Consider the following 19,577-nt stretch of genomic DNA (forward strand, 5'->3'; position numbering starts at 1 on the left):
TGCTGCACATATTGTTAAACATGCAGACAGGGCAGCTTAACATTCTCGGAAGAAAGCGCTATCTACCCTCTTCCACATACATGAGCTCACAGATGCTTACGACTGTTTAGTGTCACAGTGATTGACAGGGGAGAGACAGAATAACATCCCTCCCATCCAGAGAGCACCGCCAATTTTTGCTCTCTTGACACGGACGGCTGTGACATCATTGGAATTTGAACTCTCGATCTCCTGACGATGGGCGAATACTTTTCTTTTGCTCCACTTCGGAGCCCCGCAAAACATATTTATGCACTGAATTTTTTTTCTACAAAAAAATTGGCACCCATACAGTTAATAATTTGAGACACCCATCCCTTAGAGAATAACAGCACTGAGTCTCATCCTCTAATATCTGTCAAGGTTGGATACATTGATAGATTGGCTTGTAGATGAAATTGATTGAACAGTTGATTTTGAAACTTTTTTTTTTTTCCCTCCCCCACTATCCTCCTTGTAGGTGGACATTGTGCTCATGTGTCCAATTCCTGGCAAATTTCTAACTGTTTCAGAAATGTGAAACTTTTTGTTATGGCTGTAAATATGCTTTGGGGACTGACAACATTTTTATTTTTTTAAATGATGGTTTGTTTGCATTTATTTAAAATATTCCTAAGGGGTTGTCAGTACAAATGTATTTTTTAGAGAAAAGAACAATAAAAAAAACTCAGCTCAAAATATAATAGTTTTTTTTTGTTAGATAAATATTTCATCCTATTGTTTGAGTGGAAGATTAATCATTGATTGATCAACAATTAGATCATTGTTGAAAAACGGTGCTAATATTAAATGTTTAGATTTTATTATTAAGCCTTAGATTATATGAAGTCCCTTTGAGCTAGGTGTTACTATAGAAATGGTATTTATTATAATGAGTGTTTTAATAAATCTAATAAACCTGTTTTAATAAACCTAATATATATATATATATATAAAATCAGATTAGTCAACCCCTTCTGACCATTCAGCAGCAGGTTTCCTTGAGAATACTGTAGCATTAGCCATTAGCATTGACAGTGAAACAGTAACCTGAATGTTAGCTCAGAGGTGACTGAAGGTCATTTAGCTTTTAAACAGGATTTAATGCTGTAGGCTGTATCCTGGTCAAAGGTCTGGTCTGAATGGGAAATATTTTAGCGTTTATGTTTGGCTGTAATGTTGGTGAGTCACGTGGAGCAGTATAATAGCCCTCATGAGTGTGTTTCGGACAACAGTGACTTTATTTTTGCAAAAAATATTTGTGTTTTAAACATCCATGTGTCCAGAGCTGTATTCAGGTCAAGGGTTGCAGTTAGGATCAGTTTTTCAAATGTCTCCTTTCCATGGTAAAACAGCTAAGTCGAAGGATTTCCTCAGTTCTTGGCTGCTCTTGTGTCACATGTTTGTTTTCTTGTAGTCTGTCAATGCAGGCTAAGCAAACAGCTAGCAGGCACACCCTGTATGGAAGGGCATTTCCTCTCAAGAACATTTCCCATCTCCTGCAGAGAAGAAGCTAATGCCGGAGCAGCAAAGAACAATGTTCTACATAATCATTAAACCTATGTGTATGTTAAAGATAAATAATGAAAACATTACTAAAACCAGTACAGACACCATTTTGGCCTGTCTTAGCACTTTATAGCTATACTTTACCTTGAAATATAATCATTACAATCCTTTCATTTTTGCATTAATGTGTAATTCCATTTAGCGTCTCATTCTCAAAACTTCTTTTCACATCATTGCAATTGAATAAGTTCTCTCATTCCTTTTTTCTTTAATTTCAATAATATTGTACAACCCTGTTACCAAAATGACTGAAAATAGATTGCAAGTAAATTATTATTATTAATAAAAAATTTTTTTAATGAAACCATTAGTATGTCCTTAATGTCCTCATGCCATTATCATAGATGCTAGTTAGCAACATTTAGTGTATTTACTAATTCTATGCAAAAATTCAGCTCATTCAAGAGCAGGAAAGCAAAGAAGTCTTGTAAAAAGTTTGATTTTATTGTCTGAGATGGATTAACACATTTTTAAATGGTTAAATACATGATTTTTAGCTTCAGTTTTGAAAAAAAGTTTAATTTAAAAAAGTTAGGAGGGCTAAACAGCATCCCAATCATAGAATTAAATCACCCACATGACATTTTTGTCATTTTTAGGTGTATATATTTCAGATGATCCAAAAAATATCTGACTCTGTGCTACAACAGTAGATTATTTCAGTCTTTAAAACTTAACCTATAGAGACTTTTTAAAGAAGGTTCTTCCATTTGAAGCTCTGACTATGAATTTAAGGAGGCCAGTTGTTATTATTAGTATTTATTTGTGAAGTATTAGCTGGGCTTGTGAGACATTTCCCTTGTGTTTATTTTGCACAGTTTTTTTTTTTTAATTCATTTAACTAAATGAGGTTATCTTATTCCATTCATGCTGCGATGACTTCACTTATTCTGTAATTGCTCCCCTAAGACTCTCTTTGTTTGCTAAATAGACATGGAAGTAACCCTAAGCTTTAATGAGTTGTTTTTAAAGCTGTGTTTAAGACGATTACTGATCTGTAATTAAGCCTTTTTGTTTGTTCTTTACTCCTCTTCAAGGTAAAATCACATCGATGTTTGCTAAGGCTGCAAAGCTGCTACATACATTGTATATGTTATGCTGAAGAGCCGTTTTTTTACATGCCAGTTAACATTTGTTTATATAAAGAAATAAAACAGGCTAAGAGAAAGACGATGGAAGGAACGCTGGATACGTAGCGGTCATGCTAAAATCAGTTCAGAGCAAATAATTCAAAGTTGGTACGGTTTACACTGGAATCTTTTTAGAGAAATGTACAAAGTAGTACACCTTCTAGGAATGTAATCAGAAATACAAATACGTTATTCGGACTGAAAAGATGCACACTATTTTTTTGGAAAGCTTGACATAAATTTGGTTGATTCTAGAAGTGGCATCGTAATGGAATCCTGCAGGAAGTCACAAGAGTGGGACGTTTTTACTTTCTTTCGGACAAGCGGTGAGATATGAAGCTCATGAAGAAAGACCACGTTCATTAACATAGTTAACATGAACATGTGGCGCTGCATGAGATGTTTACAAAGTCAGTTTTTCAGAACTTAGTAACTTCTTGGTCAGGATCGTGCTGGTTTTTGGCTACTGGTTTGTTTTTATTTTTGGAAATAGAGCTAATTAAATTCCAGCAGGTACTAACACAAATAAGACCTGCGTAAGTGGGATTAAACAGACAGGAACTCGAGTGATGTAGCTGAGGTTGAGGAACTGTCAGACTAACAGTGCTAGCTTTTCTACAGCTGATTTTTTTTCCCCCAAGTGTTTCCATAGGCATAGTAGGTTAATTTAAAAAATAAACAAAAACAAAAACCTCTTCCGATTTAGGCCACGCCCACCTTCAGGGCTAAATGCGTATACAGATATAGATGCAGATACAGATCTGAAGATTTGGAGCACTAACCTGATACAGATAGTGGCATTCCTTTACACCCTAACTGTCTGCAAATGCTGGTACAGCTCAACAAGTGTCAGTTTCTTGATTGATGTGGCAGAGATTGATTTTTAAGTGAAATGTATCTTGTGCTCATCTGATAGATCTCTACTGCTACTGACTCATACCGTTCACACTCTGTGAACTGCCCGTATAGATTGGGAAATTTGGATAGGACAGCTCAGGGTGTCAGATAACAACCTTCATCATGTTCAACATCAACATGAATGACTCAAGCTTTTCCAATGCCTTGTCATATTGGCTGGTTCTAGACCATGTCAGAGTATGTGGTAATGAGAATTCTGGTCCATTAGTTAATGGATGACAAAGTGGAATTTTTACGCGTTGAAACACAGATGTGCTTGAGAATGCGATTTTTTTTTTTTTTTACTCTGGCAAAATTTCACTGAAAGACAGGTAGCATGTCTGGGCCTTTACTCTTTTGTGTGGTTTGTGTGGGTGGATGGAGTTGGATTGCTTTGGTTTCTTTATGTCTATGCCTGTGTGTGTGTGTGTGTGTGTGTGTGTGTTTTTTCTTTTTTTCTATCAAATTGGTTTCCCCTCTTTCAGTTCTGGCATTTGTCTAGTACAGTGTAAATATCTCTGAGTTAAAGAAGAACAGCAAGGGAAAGAATGTAAGGATGAACATTAGCCTTATACTCATGTTAAGTTTGCCCCAAATCCCAGGCTAATAGACCGCAATGCCTGTACTCGTCATAGCTTTCACTTTCTTTAAATAGACTCCATTAGCTTTGTTAAACTCTTCAGTGTTCTCTCAGCTCTATGTTGTTAGACAAATTGTGACTAGCCGGATATAGCTCACTAATAACACAATGCTAATCAACTATTTTGTCCAATTTTAATTACACTTAAGACTTTACATTTTGGAACTAAAATAGATTTTGGAAGTAATTATGTAAAAGGCAGACTTTTAGACATTTAAGGAAATGGTGTCCATGTGTTTGTATATAAAGGCGTCTGATTCAAAGAGCTAGCTAGCTAAGTTAGCACTCTGAGGATCTGTTCCACTGGATGAAAGTCATAAAAGTGTGTTATGAGCCAGACATTACAAGGTTGTAGAGTTGTGAATTCATATACAAGTATACACGTACATTTGTTTTCTTTCCAGTATGAGCTTTTCTTTTTCATTCTGTTTTTTTTTTTTTTGCTAGCTAGGTGCTGAAGTATGTGTGAGGGATTTTTTTTTTTATTTGTTTGCATTGTAAAAGCAAGATATGGAGGCAGTAGCAGTTGTGCAAACTTTATAGAGCTTAAATGATGTTTGCCATAATTCTGTGTTTTAGTGTAGTTAAAATATAGCTCAGTTTCAGTCTCATTGTTGCTGCTTTGATAAATGCAGGAGTGGCTAACATTCAAGTAATGCTACTTCTCCCTATATTTAAAAGTTCCTGAGCAGTCTGAACTTGCAGCCCTGTTGCGCAAAATTTGTTGAATTTCATTGTGAATTCATAAGAAATGCCACAATTTTGCCTCCTCTCCTAACCCTCACCAGTCAGGTTGGTTTGCATTAATTCTTATGAACTTTCAGTCACAAGATCATGTTCAGTCTTGCACAGTAGTCTTGCAAAAATATAGATAGTAAATCAAAGATTGCAAAAGTTTGGACACCCTTCTAAGTCAGTACTTAGTAACACCCCCTTTGGCAGATATCACGACTTGCAAATGCTTTTTGTACCCAGTCTGTCTTTTCTTGTTTAATGTAGTTTGCCCACTCTCCCTTGTAGATCGTTTCTAGTTCTGAGATGTTCTTGGGCCAGCTTGTGTGCACAGCATGTTTAAGATCTACCTATATATATTTTTAAAGATATTCAAGTCAGGGGCCTTTGTGAGGGCCATTCCAAAGGCTTCAGCTTGAATTTCTTGAAGTAGTTCATGGTGGATTTTGAGGTTTTCTATTTTGGGTCATTGTCCTGTTGTAGAAACCAATCTCTTTTCAGCTTCAGTATCTTGACAGACTATGCCACATTTGCTTCCAGAATTTCCTGATATTTATTGGAATCCATACTTCCATCTACATGTGTAATGTTTCCTGTGCCAATGGCTACCACAAAACCCCAAAGAATAATAGATCACCCCCATGCTTAAGAGTTCGGAAGGTGTCTTTTTCATCAAATGCTGCTCCTTTATTTTGATTGTTTTTCATCAGTCAGCTGCACTTGTTTCCAAAATGCCTCTAGCTTTTCTAGATGTTGTTTCAATTCAATTCAATTCATTTTTATTTGTATAGCGCTTTTTACAAAGGTCATTGTCTCAAAGCAGCTTTACACAAACAAAAGTAAAGTGAAGTGTGTGTGTGTGACGTCTCTGATGAGCAAGCAGGGCGACGGTGGCAAGGAAAAACTCCCTGAGATGGTGATAGGAAGAAACCTTGAGAGGAACCAGGCTCAACAGAGAACCCATCCTCATATGGGTTTACACTGTAGTGTGCGTGTGTGTGAGTACAATGTGTGTTGGTGTAGTCCATGGAAAACAGCTGAAGCGTTTTCGTGGCAGTATGAAGCATTGCCGGTGGACAGGTCCAGAGTGAAGGGGGGGGGAGGTCTGGATCACCGGCAGCTCAGGAGTGTAGCTCGGCAGAAGGAGAAGGAAAGTTTCAGATGTTCCTTCTGATGACTCTTCCATGCAGATCAGGTTTGTGCAAGGAGCGCTGCACAGTAGAACAGTGCGCCACCACTCCTGTGTCATATAAACTTTCTTGCAGGTCCTTTCTGCCATATGGGGTTTTTGCTTTGCCTTTCTGGCCAGCACATGGACAGTTTTATCTGAGAGGTTTTGTGATCTTCCACAGTTCCCCTTAACTGCAAATTCTTCATGACATTTCGGACAGTGGAAATTCTGAGCGCTTTAATACATTTATATATTTAATATATTTAGAGGAGCCCATGGTTGTTAGCAGTTGGTTGTTAACACCAGAAAGTGTTAGCAGAAGGTTTTGAAGAGCATTAATGCTGCTCTGGAATTATTATTCCTAATGGCAATTCTTGACCTGAGTAAAGAGTCTTAATGAGTCAATTAAGTTCTTTGACTTTTCAACTGGAAGGGTGTCCAAACGTTTGCACATGCTACAATTACTTAATTTTTTTTTTTAATTCATTGAACATAAAATATCTGCGCATTAGCATTCACAGAAAAAAATGTTATTTTTAAAAATAGTTTGCTGCAGTGGTTATGTTTAGTTCTTTTCACTTAAAAAATAAATCAAATATTTTAATTTGACCAGGGGTGCTCTAACTTTTGTATACAACTGTATTACATGATACTCACTTACTCATTTCAGTAACTGCTTTATCCTGGTCGAGGTTGCGGTGGATCCAGAGTCTATCCCAGGAACAAAGTTCCTGGAAATACACCTTGGATAGGATTTGAAGTGTTTTAAAATGCTTATAAATATTTTTTTAGATGTTATAAAAATGATTATTTTATTCAATATGACAAATGCTATTTTGCCAGTACTTTGCTAGCAAATCCAAAGGAAAAACAAAAAGAAAGAATGAATGAATAAATGATGTTGTTTACTATGAAACGTGAACTATCCAGTTTACGTGTTAACACATTACGATCAAGTATGCTTCTGAAGCTTATGGAAGAACACTTGGTGGAAGTTTTAATTCTTATTGGAAATCCTTACAGTTAGTGCAATGGTAATAACTTTACCTGCATTCGAGTTTCATAATGACATACTCTACCCAGGTTAATTTGATAAGCGTCATTGTCATTTACTACCCTAGTGTCGGAGAGATGATGGCTTAGTGAATCTTTGTGTCCAGAGTTCTGCTTCCGGGATCAAAGACTAAACAGCTGGAGGATGTGATAATGACATGTATGCTGGAAAAGACTCCCTGCTTCTTGTGCTTCACTAGAGATTTTCTTGTTTTTTTTTTTTGTTTTTTTTTTACTGGTGACTACGACATGTTGATAATCTGTGGAATGATCATGGTATTAAGAAATGTTTAAAAAGATCACTGGAAATCTCTTGCTAAAAAAAACAAGAATTTAAGAATATGATGAAGAAATAACAAGTACAAAAAATGCAGCAGCTTTCTGATGTTTAAAAAATATAGACTTAAGAGTATAGACTTTTTTATAGACTTTACTTTTCTTTTGTAATAGGTCATAAGTTCAGCAAGAGGGTTTGGCTGTTTCAAACTATTCTGAGACCACAAAATTAAACCATCAGATCTGACATGAAATGGGAATAACATCCGCTGATTTGAATGGGAATAATCATACAGACGGATACAAAAAATAAAAAAGAGGTCCATTTGCATAGATCTGGTATCCATTTGCCTTTATGATGCGTTACTACTTAACTTTAAACACTTGTCATTCTTACATTGGCTGGGACGAACCAGAGATGCACCTCATTTAAATACCAACACAAAAGCAGCTTGTCGTCGGCTGGATTGCTTCGGACCAGATTTGTGTATGTAAATAGTTTATTTGGTCGCAATCCTGGCGTTGATCTGTTCATTGTTGGCCATACAGCAAGTCCACAAATCTCCTGGATGTTCACGTTGGCTAGATCAAATAAATAGCCTTAATAGATAGCTGCCAAGTAGAAATATTAATAACCCTGACTGACAGAAGTGGACCTTATCCCAGTCTCTGGTTGACAAAGTGGCACTTATATGACATTTCTGTGATACACAATATGTGTCAAGATGTATAGGTTTGCTAGCCAACAAAGATTGTCAGTTAAATTATTCTTGTATTTACTGTCTGCAAATATAAATTATTTAACACTGAAAAGGAAAGGAAAACACATAAAAAATGCAATACCCAGTAAACTGTGTCACACAGTTTATCACAATATTGTATTACATCATTATTTCATTATATCAAACCAGTCAGATGAATGTGAAATAAAAATTGGCGTCTATTCCAGATTGTGTCAGCTTAAACATGGCTGAGTTTTTAAGTTAAAGAAAAGCCCTTGAGGCTAAGCACATTTCAGTGTGTAACCTGAGCCAGCTGGTGCGCTTGGCCTGATTGGTGGTGTGTGTGTTAAAGCCGTTTTGAAGAAGACTCGACTGGCTTTCTGTTGCTTCGAGGAGAGAATGTGCTGATTGTCACACATGGTGAGTGATTTGGGCAAGCCTGAGTCGAATAATTAATAGTTCGACACTGAGAGTCTGATTCAGGCTGGAAACTGGGACCTGGCCAGGGCTCAGGCCTTTTGTCTCTTTGTGTATGGCGAGCAGTAAGGGACAAATTTCAGACTGTAGCCCTAACCAAACGGAATTATTTTTTATACAACAACACTGAAAATTCTCAGATCTGTTTGGTCTAATGGTGTTGATTAATTTTCTATAATAGCAGCTCTGACAATAACGCCAGCTCCAAGGCAAATCTCAGGTTTATATTAATGAGCTCACTGTAATGCATTATCACTTCTGTAGTAACAGCTTACACTTTAATGGTAGACCCTCCACATAAACGGATTGTTGATATGAAGTCTTTTGATATGTTGAAGGTTTGTGTGAGGAGATGTTTGTTTAGCAATGTAAGAAGGAGTCTCCAGTGTTAGTGCTAACAGTCAGACGTAAAGCTGTAACTGAGTCTTCAGGTCATAGGGCTTTGCGGCTTCTTGGTAACAAGACAAACTGCATTTCTTTTCTCTTATTAACTTAAGAAGAGAGAAGAAATGGCTGGCGAGGGAACAGCTTTTATAGCTGTTACAGTGTAAGTTGTAACAAAAACTAAACTAACTAACTAACATAGACACTTATACCATATAGCATGACTATAAACGGATAAAATGTATGACATTGTTCTTTAATAAATTTTTTTTAAATGTTAGCATTAGCTAACGGGCCACATCAGACCAACCTGTTGTTGATTATCTTTCTATAACAGCACATCCCATCAAGTTGTATTCCCTACTTAATTGGTTGTTTGCTTCAGATGTGAACTCTGTTTCCCAAAAGCTTTATTTAAGCTCTTTATTTAAGTTCTTCTTAATTAATATAGAGAGTATTTGGAAATATAGACATATGCACAGCTTTTTTTTTTCCCGAAGCCATGTATGGATTGAAGTTTTTAGCTAAGGCAAGAAATTAATGAGTTTTGTGCTGTTGCGTTATTTGGATTAGCCCCAATGGTAGATTGGAGCTTATTGGTTGACATGCAAGAACGTTTAAACAGAAGCTCAAATGGTTTCATTATGTGGAAAGAAAATGCGTTAGAAGTGACCAGGTAGAACTTTGTCGGTACTATTTTGCCAACATCTTCCACTTACGATGATACTTTTTGCTGATTAAATTCCACTGTTCCTGAGAAACTGAAAAGAAGCCAGATGACAGTTTTGTATAAATTACAACTGGACAATCCTTAGTTTTTAATTTTGTGTATTTTATTATATACACTAAACTATGTTGGCCCTCATTACAATGGTGCTAAAATTTTAAGTCAAATTTACTGCAAAATAAAGAAAATCATTTCATAAGAACAGTAAACATTTGCTTATTTTACGTATTGAGATCACACTCATGTTTTACACAAGGGTAATTCAGTTATTCACTTTTGTCTTAATTCAGTTTGTTAATTCATGTTAAATGGAAAAAAAGAAAATGAAATGATCACAGATTTTAAATCGGTAATTATATGCTATATCTAATTGTATTTATAACTAGTTTTGTTCCCGAAGTTGGCTAAATAATTGTAATAATTTAATACTAAGCTAAATAATTGTGATTATTATTTCATAAAGCCCTAAAATAACCAGTAAAACAAATTTAACTTAAAAAAGTCGAAAGTCTAATAAAATAACTGGGTGCATATGTAATCCCATAATCCCAGAATTCATAATTCTGTTCACATTTGCTGAACTCTAAAGCGAAGCCTGCTCAACAAGAGAACATGATAATATTGTAAACTGATGTGTGTGTCATAGTTACTGGGATGTAAAAGGTAATAAGAGTATGTCTGGTTGCAGTGTGGTGAGATGGAGGATGGGAAGCCGGTGTGGGCGCCTCACCCTACTGACGGGTTCCAGCTGGGCACCATTGTGGACATTGGTGCTGACAGTCTGACCATCGAACCCCTCAAGGAAAAGGGCAAGGTGAGATTCAACTTTGACCTTCCAGCTCTTTCTGAAGTGTAGGAACCACCTGTTGCAGAAGATCTTTCTATTTTTAGCTCACAGCAGCCTTCTAATATCAACGTTAAGCTCAAAATTAATCTGCAACAGTGAAGCAAGGAATAAAACACTTGGGGGTGTGTTTTTAGAGGAAAATAATCACTGGGTGGTGTGATATGACCTGACCTGTAGCAGTGGTACTGTTACCACTCCATAGTTGATTATTTTCCAATGATACCATGTCCCTAAGTGTTTTATTCCTCTTATACCACACTGACTTGCCAACAATTACACGTTTTATCACTTCAGAGTTACATTGTGTAATGTCTATGAAACAAGTTACTTCCTACAAGCACTTTTTTCTGTCAAAAAAATTCCAGATTCCAAATATCCTGACGTCTCTCCAGTGGCAGAAAACTTTCTGACCCTTACAAAGTGCTGAGACTGGAGACTCCTTCCATAAATGTTACATAAGTCTTTTTACAGAAAGCTTAACAATGTCAACTATTATAGTCTTTTTTTTTTTAAGTAACAACACAATTGTCTTGGATTATGTGGAGTGTTCATGTGTAAGTTGTTACTATAGAAACAGTAGAGTACAGTATTAAAATAAACCTGTGATTTAGTTACGTAAAATTACTCAACACCCTCTGACACATCAGATTCAAGACTTGAACTGCGCTGTGATATAAAATTAACTAACAGATAGATCTTGCTTTTAGGTCAGTGCTAGAGCTAGATGCAGCTCTAAAGTGCGGTAGTGCGTCTTCACAGAGCTGCACTGGAAAAGGTTTAAAGGCATCAGAGTGGCACACAGCTGCTTGTTGATAGAATGAGCGATTTGTGCATGTGGGTGAAAAAGAAACATTACATCTGCCCCGTGTGACGTTAGACAGATGTGACTGGAGTGGCTGGCTGTGATAATTGGCACAATGTGAGGAGTGTTTACCAGCATAGAGTGTGTGCCAGTACATCGCAAGAGAGAGAGAGAGAGAGAGAGAGAGAGAGAATCAGTGAGGGAGGAAACAGGGAAAGTGGAGGGTTAAGAAGAGAAGGGAGAAAAAGAAAATAAATACATGACATCATGTCATCCCTTCTATTCTTTGTGTCAGTGCAAAAAAAAAAAAGAAGTATAATGGCACAGCGCTTCTCCTCGGAGGCATGTGACAGCGAGGGAAACTTGATCCTGGGAGTTGCATCACCAGCTCTTTTATCCAAGTCAGCTTTTTGTCCTTAATGTTTTCAGTAACATTTAAGTGAAAATAATTGTGCGAATTCGGGCTCTGCTCATACTGTGAAAGTGACACTGTTTATTGCCTGCTGAACGGATTTATGAGACGTCACAAAAGCAGTCTAGTTCGAGCTCCTCTTCTTATTAACTCTGAACGAAGTAAGGAATACACATTCCACTTTTAGTGCATGAACCCAGAAGCTCAGAAGCAGCAGGGCTTCCACTTATACTTAGGGCACTTTCACACGTATTAGTCTGTTTGCCGAGTCCAAATCAGAACCAAGTTGATACTTTTGGTTCATTTTCCAACCACTCAACCACACATACTGAACACTCAGTGGGAAGGGTCTAAGCTCCAGAAATCACAAAGTATGAGAAGTCTCTTAGGGTGCTTTCATATAGCGTTTGAAACTCTGGAGCATTTGCACCAGTCTACTGAGAAAGTGAATCGACCCTGAATCAACCAATTGCGGGATGTGAACCAAACATGCTGTGTATTTTGGATTGCAGCTTCTTTTTCGTAGATGTGAGCTGTTAACTGAACTGTGAGATACAAACTGAGCCAAAGGATAGAGCTGTAGAACTGCAGAAATAGGATGTGTTCTGGATATTTGCACCGATGAACAGAGAAAATTAACCCTGGATGTGATGCACGCAATTTTATATAATTATCGTTAACGTCCCGTCTGTGCTCAGGTGATTTTGTGATTTCTGCACACACTTGGCTAAAGTTTGTTTACCTTTTTGTGTCAATGAATGAACCAAAAGTATCAGATTCAGACTTTGGCAAACAGACTAATGCTAATTTTGTCCCACTGTAGAACTTTCCAGAAAAGAAGTCACTCCATTATTAACTTTGAGAAAAAAAAGTCACTTTGTTGCATATAACACATTTACATACTAGGTAATAATTTTTATTATTACTAATAGGTCCTCTTCAATAAACCCTAATGCTATAGACTAGTTCATTCCCTCCTTCCTGGCCAACCTCCACCAGTTGAACCAGGAGTGATCTTAGTTCCTGAGTCATCATTTAAGGAACCATTTGAGTTCCTGCTTCAGTATAGGCACCTTTCTTTTCCGTGGACCATGAACTACTGGGATAGAGCTTATCATACAGAATGTTGCTGATTGATCAGGAGCAAGCTTCGCAGAATCACTGACCCACTTATGTAGCATTGTAAAAACACACATTTATCTAACAGCCTATTATTAAAGTGGCGGTGCAGCACAACCACCAATCTGTGACTCAGCCATGTGAGTGGCCGTGCACTGATATGTCATATCTGTCAAGCAGTGTGCATCATTTCTATTATTTGACATGGGCGCAGTGAATGTGGTGCGGCAGAGAACCAGAAACCCATCGCAGAAATATGGAGTTCTCATTCACCCATTAGTTCCTCAAAAACTTTGGTGGAAATGTGCTTATTGTTTCCTGATCTTCTGTCAGCACCAGAAAACTAAGTGTATAAATACATCCATGCAACGTTATATAATCGTGTTAATATTAATATGTATAATTTATTTATAAATTAGATTTATAATTTCAAAATAGCGAATGCAGTACATTAGGAGGGCGTAAAATTTCAGGAGCCTTCCTTAGGATTACTGAAATTATTATTATTATTATTATTATTATTATTATTATTATTATAAAAGCCTTATTTGAGGCTTGAGAAGTAAAAAAAGGAAACATATATCAGTAACATTTTGTTCAGAAGAATTTCTAGGGAATGCCAATAATTGTGACATTATTGGTTTTGTTTAAAAAAAAAAAAAAGGGGTGTGTATATATTTGAGCTGGCAGTATTTTTCTGCAGTGTATCATCTTCTGATCACATGTGAGCCTCCTGAAAATTCCTTAAATCAGTCGACTTGGGTTTCCAAGTCTGAGTAGCTTATGTAAGCGTAATCTTTCCTGATGTTTTATATTAACGAAAGGGGTGCCAGGAATTGAGGGGACCAGTTGCATTCACCTCTGTAACGTTGTGTGTTATTATTTAGAGATTTGTGCGTATTTGAGATATTTAAACATGTCTCAAAACACTTTATTTTCATGTATAGATATACAGTTGTTTGGGATTTGATCAGATTTTGTGGAGTCAAAAATCTCTGTGGCTGTTTTTTATGCAACTGGAACAACATCAAACATTTCCAAACATGCCTGATGTACTTGAATCGGTGCATTTGCCCTTCCAGGAAAATAGAAACAGGAAATTATGTAATAATACTCGCAGCAGAGTATCAGATACTTCCTGCAGATACTTCCACTGACCTCCGAATAGACCAGTCACATTGGCTCTTGTTTGACTCGCTCAATTAGTCCTAACTTGGACGACAACTTAAGGCATTGTGAGGATATAATGACACGAGGATCATCAATCAACCAAGTTGCAGTCAAAATGAGCTTTAGAGGAAGACACACAGTATATGTGCAATAGAATAATAATGGCATTGTTCTCATTATCCATCTTTTTTGTCTCCCTCACTCGTACTGTTTGTGTACTTGTGTTGTGCATTTAGCTTTCTTTCAAATGAATGCATTGGCTTTGTAGGATGAATAATACATGTAAGTTGGTTGCTCTCTGTGTGTGTGTGTGTGTGATAACCTCAAAAGACCTCAATCAGGTCCTGTTACACAACATTGCCTCCAAATAGCCAAATTATAAAATAAATATATGATCAAATAAATGCTCTTGTCTGAATGCATTTGGCCCTTTGTGCACTCGCAGTGCAAATACTTTGGCATCCTATGGCAAGTATGTGCGCTTATTAAAGGACACGTGAAATATAAGAAAATATTCCATTTATGATTCTGCATTATTCGTTTCCTTGCATGTTTTATAAGTAAGAAATAAAACACTTTGGAGTGTGCTGTTATAGGAGAATCACACCTGAGGACACTAGGAATTTTTTATTTAGTAAAGAATAACAAGTATTACTTATTAAAATCAATTTATAGCTACATTTGATGTTGTGGAACGTCTGGGAATCAAATTAGTTCCTGCTATCACTTGTGTCAATAAGACAAAAAAAAAAAAACAAGAAAAAAAAAAACAGCTTTGTCATGTTACCAAAAAACTGCAAAGACTTTCCTGTGTCAGAGGAAAAGTTACAGCTTTACCTCTGACTCTTACAAAGCTCTGACCCTGGAAACTCCTTCCTAAAATGCTAACTAAACATCTCCTCAGAGAAAACTTCACCATATCAATGATTAGGTACGTTTTTTATTCGGTTTATATGGAGCGTCTGCCATACTAGTCTTCGTGTCAGCTGTTACTACGGAAACGATAATGTAATAGAACGAGCGCATTAATGTAAACCCCGTGATTTATTTGTAGCTGTCAAAACTGCTGGTATAGAAAATTAACCAAAACCTTCTGACCAATTAGAATTGAGAATGCGACAACTCTGTGGAATAAGTTTGCTTAATGTTAGAATTGATCACTGGGAGTGTTAACCCTGCTCTGTTTCCTGCGTTTCAGACGTTTCTCGCTTCTGTCAGCCAAGTGTTTCCGGCTGAGGACGACATCAACAAACATGTCGAGGACAACTGTAAGTGTGTAAACTCTTTAGTATAAAATCCTCTTTGGCGTCACATTTTTATTCTGATTTTGTGACATATACTGAAGTTTCAACTGAAATCTCCACTCAACGTGTCATTTTATTTTTCTAGATCTGACTAAGTCTAGATCGGATATTTTATTATGTGCTTTTAATACTGGACTTCTACATACAAAGTCAGTTTAAAGTCTTAACTGGAAAAAAACTGAAAAGACTGAAAGAGATCTTGATTGCTGCAATTTGGCACTTGTGACATGCAACATGTACAGGACACTAGCACAGTTTAACAAATGTGTCTGTCTATAACGTGTCCCATTAGGAAGCCACAACAGCCAGGTCGTAAATGTTTAAATAGAAACTTTTAGTTCATTTCTGGAGCACTTAACACCTCCAATCTCCCAAAAACATGCCAGTAGGTGGATTGTCTACTCTAAATTGCCCCAGGTGTGAATGAGTGTGTGAATGTGTGTGCATTCCCGCATCATGCCCAGTGTTCCCAAGGTCCACTTTGACCCTGATCAGAATAACTCGGTTACTGAAGACGAATGAATGAATAATTTGCATTCTGTATCTTTTTGTTTGATCTGAGGCACTAGAAGTGATTAAACTGTAATAAAATGTAATGAGCTCCAGGTGGCAGTGCAGTCAGTGCTCATAGTTCCTTTGGGTATGTTTCAGGTTTCAAACTTGTCACAATGAGATATACAGTGTTACAGACATACAACAAAAAAACCTTTAAGGCAATAACAACAACCAAAAAACCACAGTCTAGATCAAACCCGGAAGCTCTTTCACTGTAAAAACCATTATTGTTTATTTTATGAACAATCCAACCATTCACATATTAGACGGATTATTTAAATATGCAAAACTTCACAGACCCCTGGGGGATCCTACACCCCAATTTAATTCAATTCAATGCAATTCTATTCTGTTTGTATTGCGCTTTTAACAATGGACATTGTCACAAAGCAGCTTTACAAAAAAATAGAAATTCAGGATATAAATTTTAAATGTATACATTTATAAATTGATCCCTGATTTATGAGCCATGGGTTGAGCTGGAGCAAGCTAGATGGCATGTGGACTTGTAGTGTATTAGTAGTGTAAAGGGAAATACTACTGCTGATGTTCAGATCAGAACCTTTGTCAACTAGAAATATGTGGTTTTGTGGATCTTACAGTAATATATGGGAGGAAAAATGCTGTTACTATGCTGTTCTAATTTGACATTGACTCTGGGATTTGAGTTGTTGTTGATAAAAGGTTTTCTATAACTGGTATAAATCTTTTACAATCTTTTTTTTTTTTTTTTTTTTTATGAAACATGCAGTTGGTCAGTGTTGTAGTAATAATAATGCTGAAACCTGTGATATACTCAGATCCCTAAAGCTTCTGTTTTTTTCCTTTTAATTTTTAGTCTTTTAAGCTGTTAAATGATGTGATTCTGAGCCTAATGATCACACTGTCTACTTACAATCGAAGAGGGAGTTCATGAGTACTACAAAAAGGACAAAAATCCAAATATTTGACTGAATTTTAGCACCAAGAGGCTATGAACTACGAGTCAGGCTACAGTCAATACACACTCGGATTTCATATATGACAAAAGATGGCAAAAAAATACGCATGCATATTCTTATGTCATCGTAATTATTTGATTTCACCTGTTCGCACATATGTCTGATCTTCTTTTCCTCTTTATATATTATAATGCAGGCTCATTGATGTACTTGAATGAGGCTACACTTCTGAACAACATCCGTGTGCGCTACAGTAAAGATAAAATTTATGTAAGTATTAAACTCCATTGAAACACACTTTGTTTGTCTCAATGTTTAGGTTGTATTCACTATTTTTAGCAAAAGATCGTTTATCTAATTAAAATATAACCCTTAGAATACAACAATCCTTTATTTTAGAGTGTTAAACTCCCTTTTTTCAGTGCAGTCTGCTTTTTATCCTATTATTTCTCACCTCTTTTTGTTTTTTCTTTTTATCTGATGACAAATTGTTTTTGTCTCTTTTACAATTTGCCTGAAACTGTTTAGTCTAATGGGCTGAAACAGACTGATAGAAGAGCCACGGGCCATAATATATGTTGTATTTGTTGTGACTAGTTATAAAAATACATTCTTTAGGCAGGTTCAGAAATACTTGCATGGATCTACTCTTATATCTCCTACACTTCTGTTGATCCTGATCTATCAGTAGCCAGTAGTTCACTAAATTGTATTAATAATATACATTGACTTACTATTTAGTGGTTACAGCCACTGGGCCACATTCAGATTTAAGGTGCGAGTGCGAAACTACAGACTTAAGCACGACAGCTGAGTTTGCAGAAAACAGAAGCCAATGTGATTCTGACTTAAACATGAGTTGATTTTTCTTGAGTGAGATTGGCTCAAACGGTGAGCATTAAGTCCACATAATGTTGTACCCACAATATGTTATGTTTAGCCCTAAATACTCTAAAACTCTAAAATTCCACTTGGGGCCAACATTAAATACATACAGTCAGGTTCGTAAATATTTGTACATTTATAACGTTATTTTAATATTATCTAAAAGTTATTTTAATGATATTTTAGCCGTCTGCGACAATATATTGGAGCTGAAATTAAATAATGAATATGAGCTCAAACTACAGACTTTTATGCTTTAATAAAAGGAAATCAGGAGAACGTTGTATTAATTACAACATTTTTTATTTTTAGCTGTGGTCCCCCTTTTTAAGGGACCAAAAGTAAGACTAGCATAATCATTAAATTTAATTCATTTTTAATATTTGGTTGAAAATTTTTTGCAGTCAGTGACTGCCTGAAATCTGGAACCCATAGACATCACCAGGTGCTGGGTTTGTTCCCTGGTGATGCTCTGCCAGGCCTTTACTGCAGCTGTCTTCAGTTCCTGCGTGTTCTTGGGGTGTTTTGACCTTAGTTTTGCCTTCAGTAAGTAAAATGCAGCTCAGTTGGATTCAGGTCAGGTGATTGACTTGGCCATTGCAGAGCATTCCACTTCTTTACCTTAAAAAGTCTTGGGTTTCTTTCGCAGTATGCTTTGGGTCACTGTCCAGTGAGTTTTGAAGCATTTGGCTGAATCTGAGCAGATGATATAGCCCTATACCAGGGGGTGTCCAGTCGTATCCGGAAAGGGCCGCTGTGGGTGCAGGTTTTCATTCCAACTAAGCAGAAGCCACACCTGAGTCTACTGACAGCCAAGATCAACTGATTAAACAGGTGGAGTCAGGAGTGGCTCCTGCTTGATTGGAATGAAAACCTTCACCCACACTGGCCATTAGTGGATAAGATTGGACACCCCTACCCTATACACTTCAGAATTCGTCCTGCTGCTTTTGTCAGCAGTCACATGATCAATAAATACAAGAGAACCAATTCCACTGCATGCCTATGATGTGGTATGCTTTGGATCATGAGCAGTTCCTTCCCTTCTCCATACTCCCCTGTTCCCATCATCCTGGTACAAGTTGATCTTTGTCTCATCTGTCCATAGTATATTGTTCCAGAACTGTATTTTTAAATTTTTTAGATTTTTTTTGCCAAATTCTTCCTTTTTTTTAGGCTTACCAGTGGTTTACATCTTTTAGTAAACCCTCTGTATTTACTCTGGTAAGTTTTCTCTTGATTGTTGACTTTGACACAGATACGCCTACTTCACGGAGGGTGTTCTTGATCTATTCTTGAACTGTTGTGAAAGGGTTTTCCTTCACCAGGGAAAGAACTCGTCTGTCATTCACTACAATTGTTCTATGTGGCGTTACAGGCCTTTTGGTATTCCTGAGCTCACAAGTGCATTCTTTCTTTTTAAGACTGTACCAAATAGTTGATTTGGCCACACCTAATTTTTTTGCTGTATGAGTTTGTTTTGACTTTTCAGCTGAATGATGTCTTGCTTCACTGGCATTGCCAGCTCTTTGAACAAATTCCAAATACAATTCAACTCTAGATTTTTTTTGTCTCCTTACTTGTAAGTAAAATAGTGAGAGAATAACACACATTTGGCCATGGAACAGCTTAGCAGCTAGTTGTCCAATTACTCTTGGTCGCTTAAAAAGAGAGGGCCACATACATAAAGTGCAGTAATTCCTACATTGTTCACCCGATTTGATGTAAATACCCTCAAATTAAAGC

At 36.7% G+C, this 19,577-nt stretch overlaps 1 protein-coding gene across 6 annotated transcripts in view; it reads left to right on the forward strand.

Moving 5' to 3' along the window:
• Positions 1-19,577, forward strand: part of myo6a (myosin VIa) — a 116,641-nt gene that overhangs the window by 11,073 nt on the left and 85,991 nt on the right. For all 6 annotated transcript variants that reach the window (XM_026918190.3, XM_053231693.1, XM_053231695.1 and 3 more), the window contains exons 2-4: positions 10,485-10,610; positions 15,345-15,414; positions 17,143-17,216. In XM_026918190.3, the coding sequence (XP_026773991.1) occupies positions 10,494-10,610; positions 15,345-15,414; positions 17,143-17,216 (261 nt within the window). In that variant the 5' untranslated portion in view covers positions 10,485-10,493. The remainder of the gene's footprint in view (positions 1-10,484; positions 10,611-15,344; positions 15,415-17,142; positions 17,217-19,577) is intronic.

The sequence above is a fragment of the Pangasianodon hypophthalmus genome, chromosome 30, assembly GCF_027358585.1.
Source record: "Pangasianodon hypophthalmus isolate fPanHyp1 chromosome 30, fPanHyp1.pri, whole genome shotgun sequence".
Taxonomy (NCBI): domain Eukaryota; kingdom Metazoa; phylum Chordata; class Actinopteri; order Siluriformes; family Pangasiidae; genus Pangasianodon; species Pangasianodon hypophthalmus.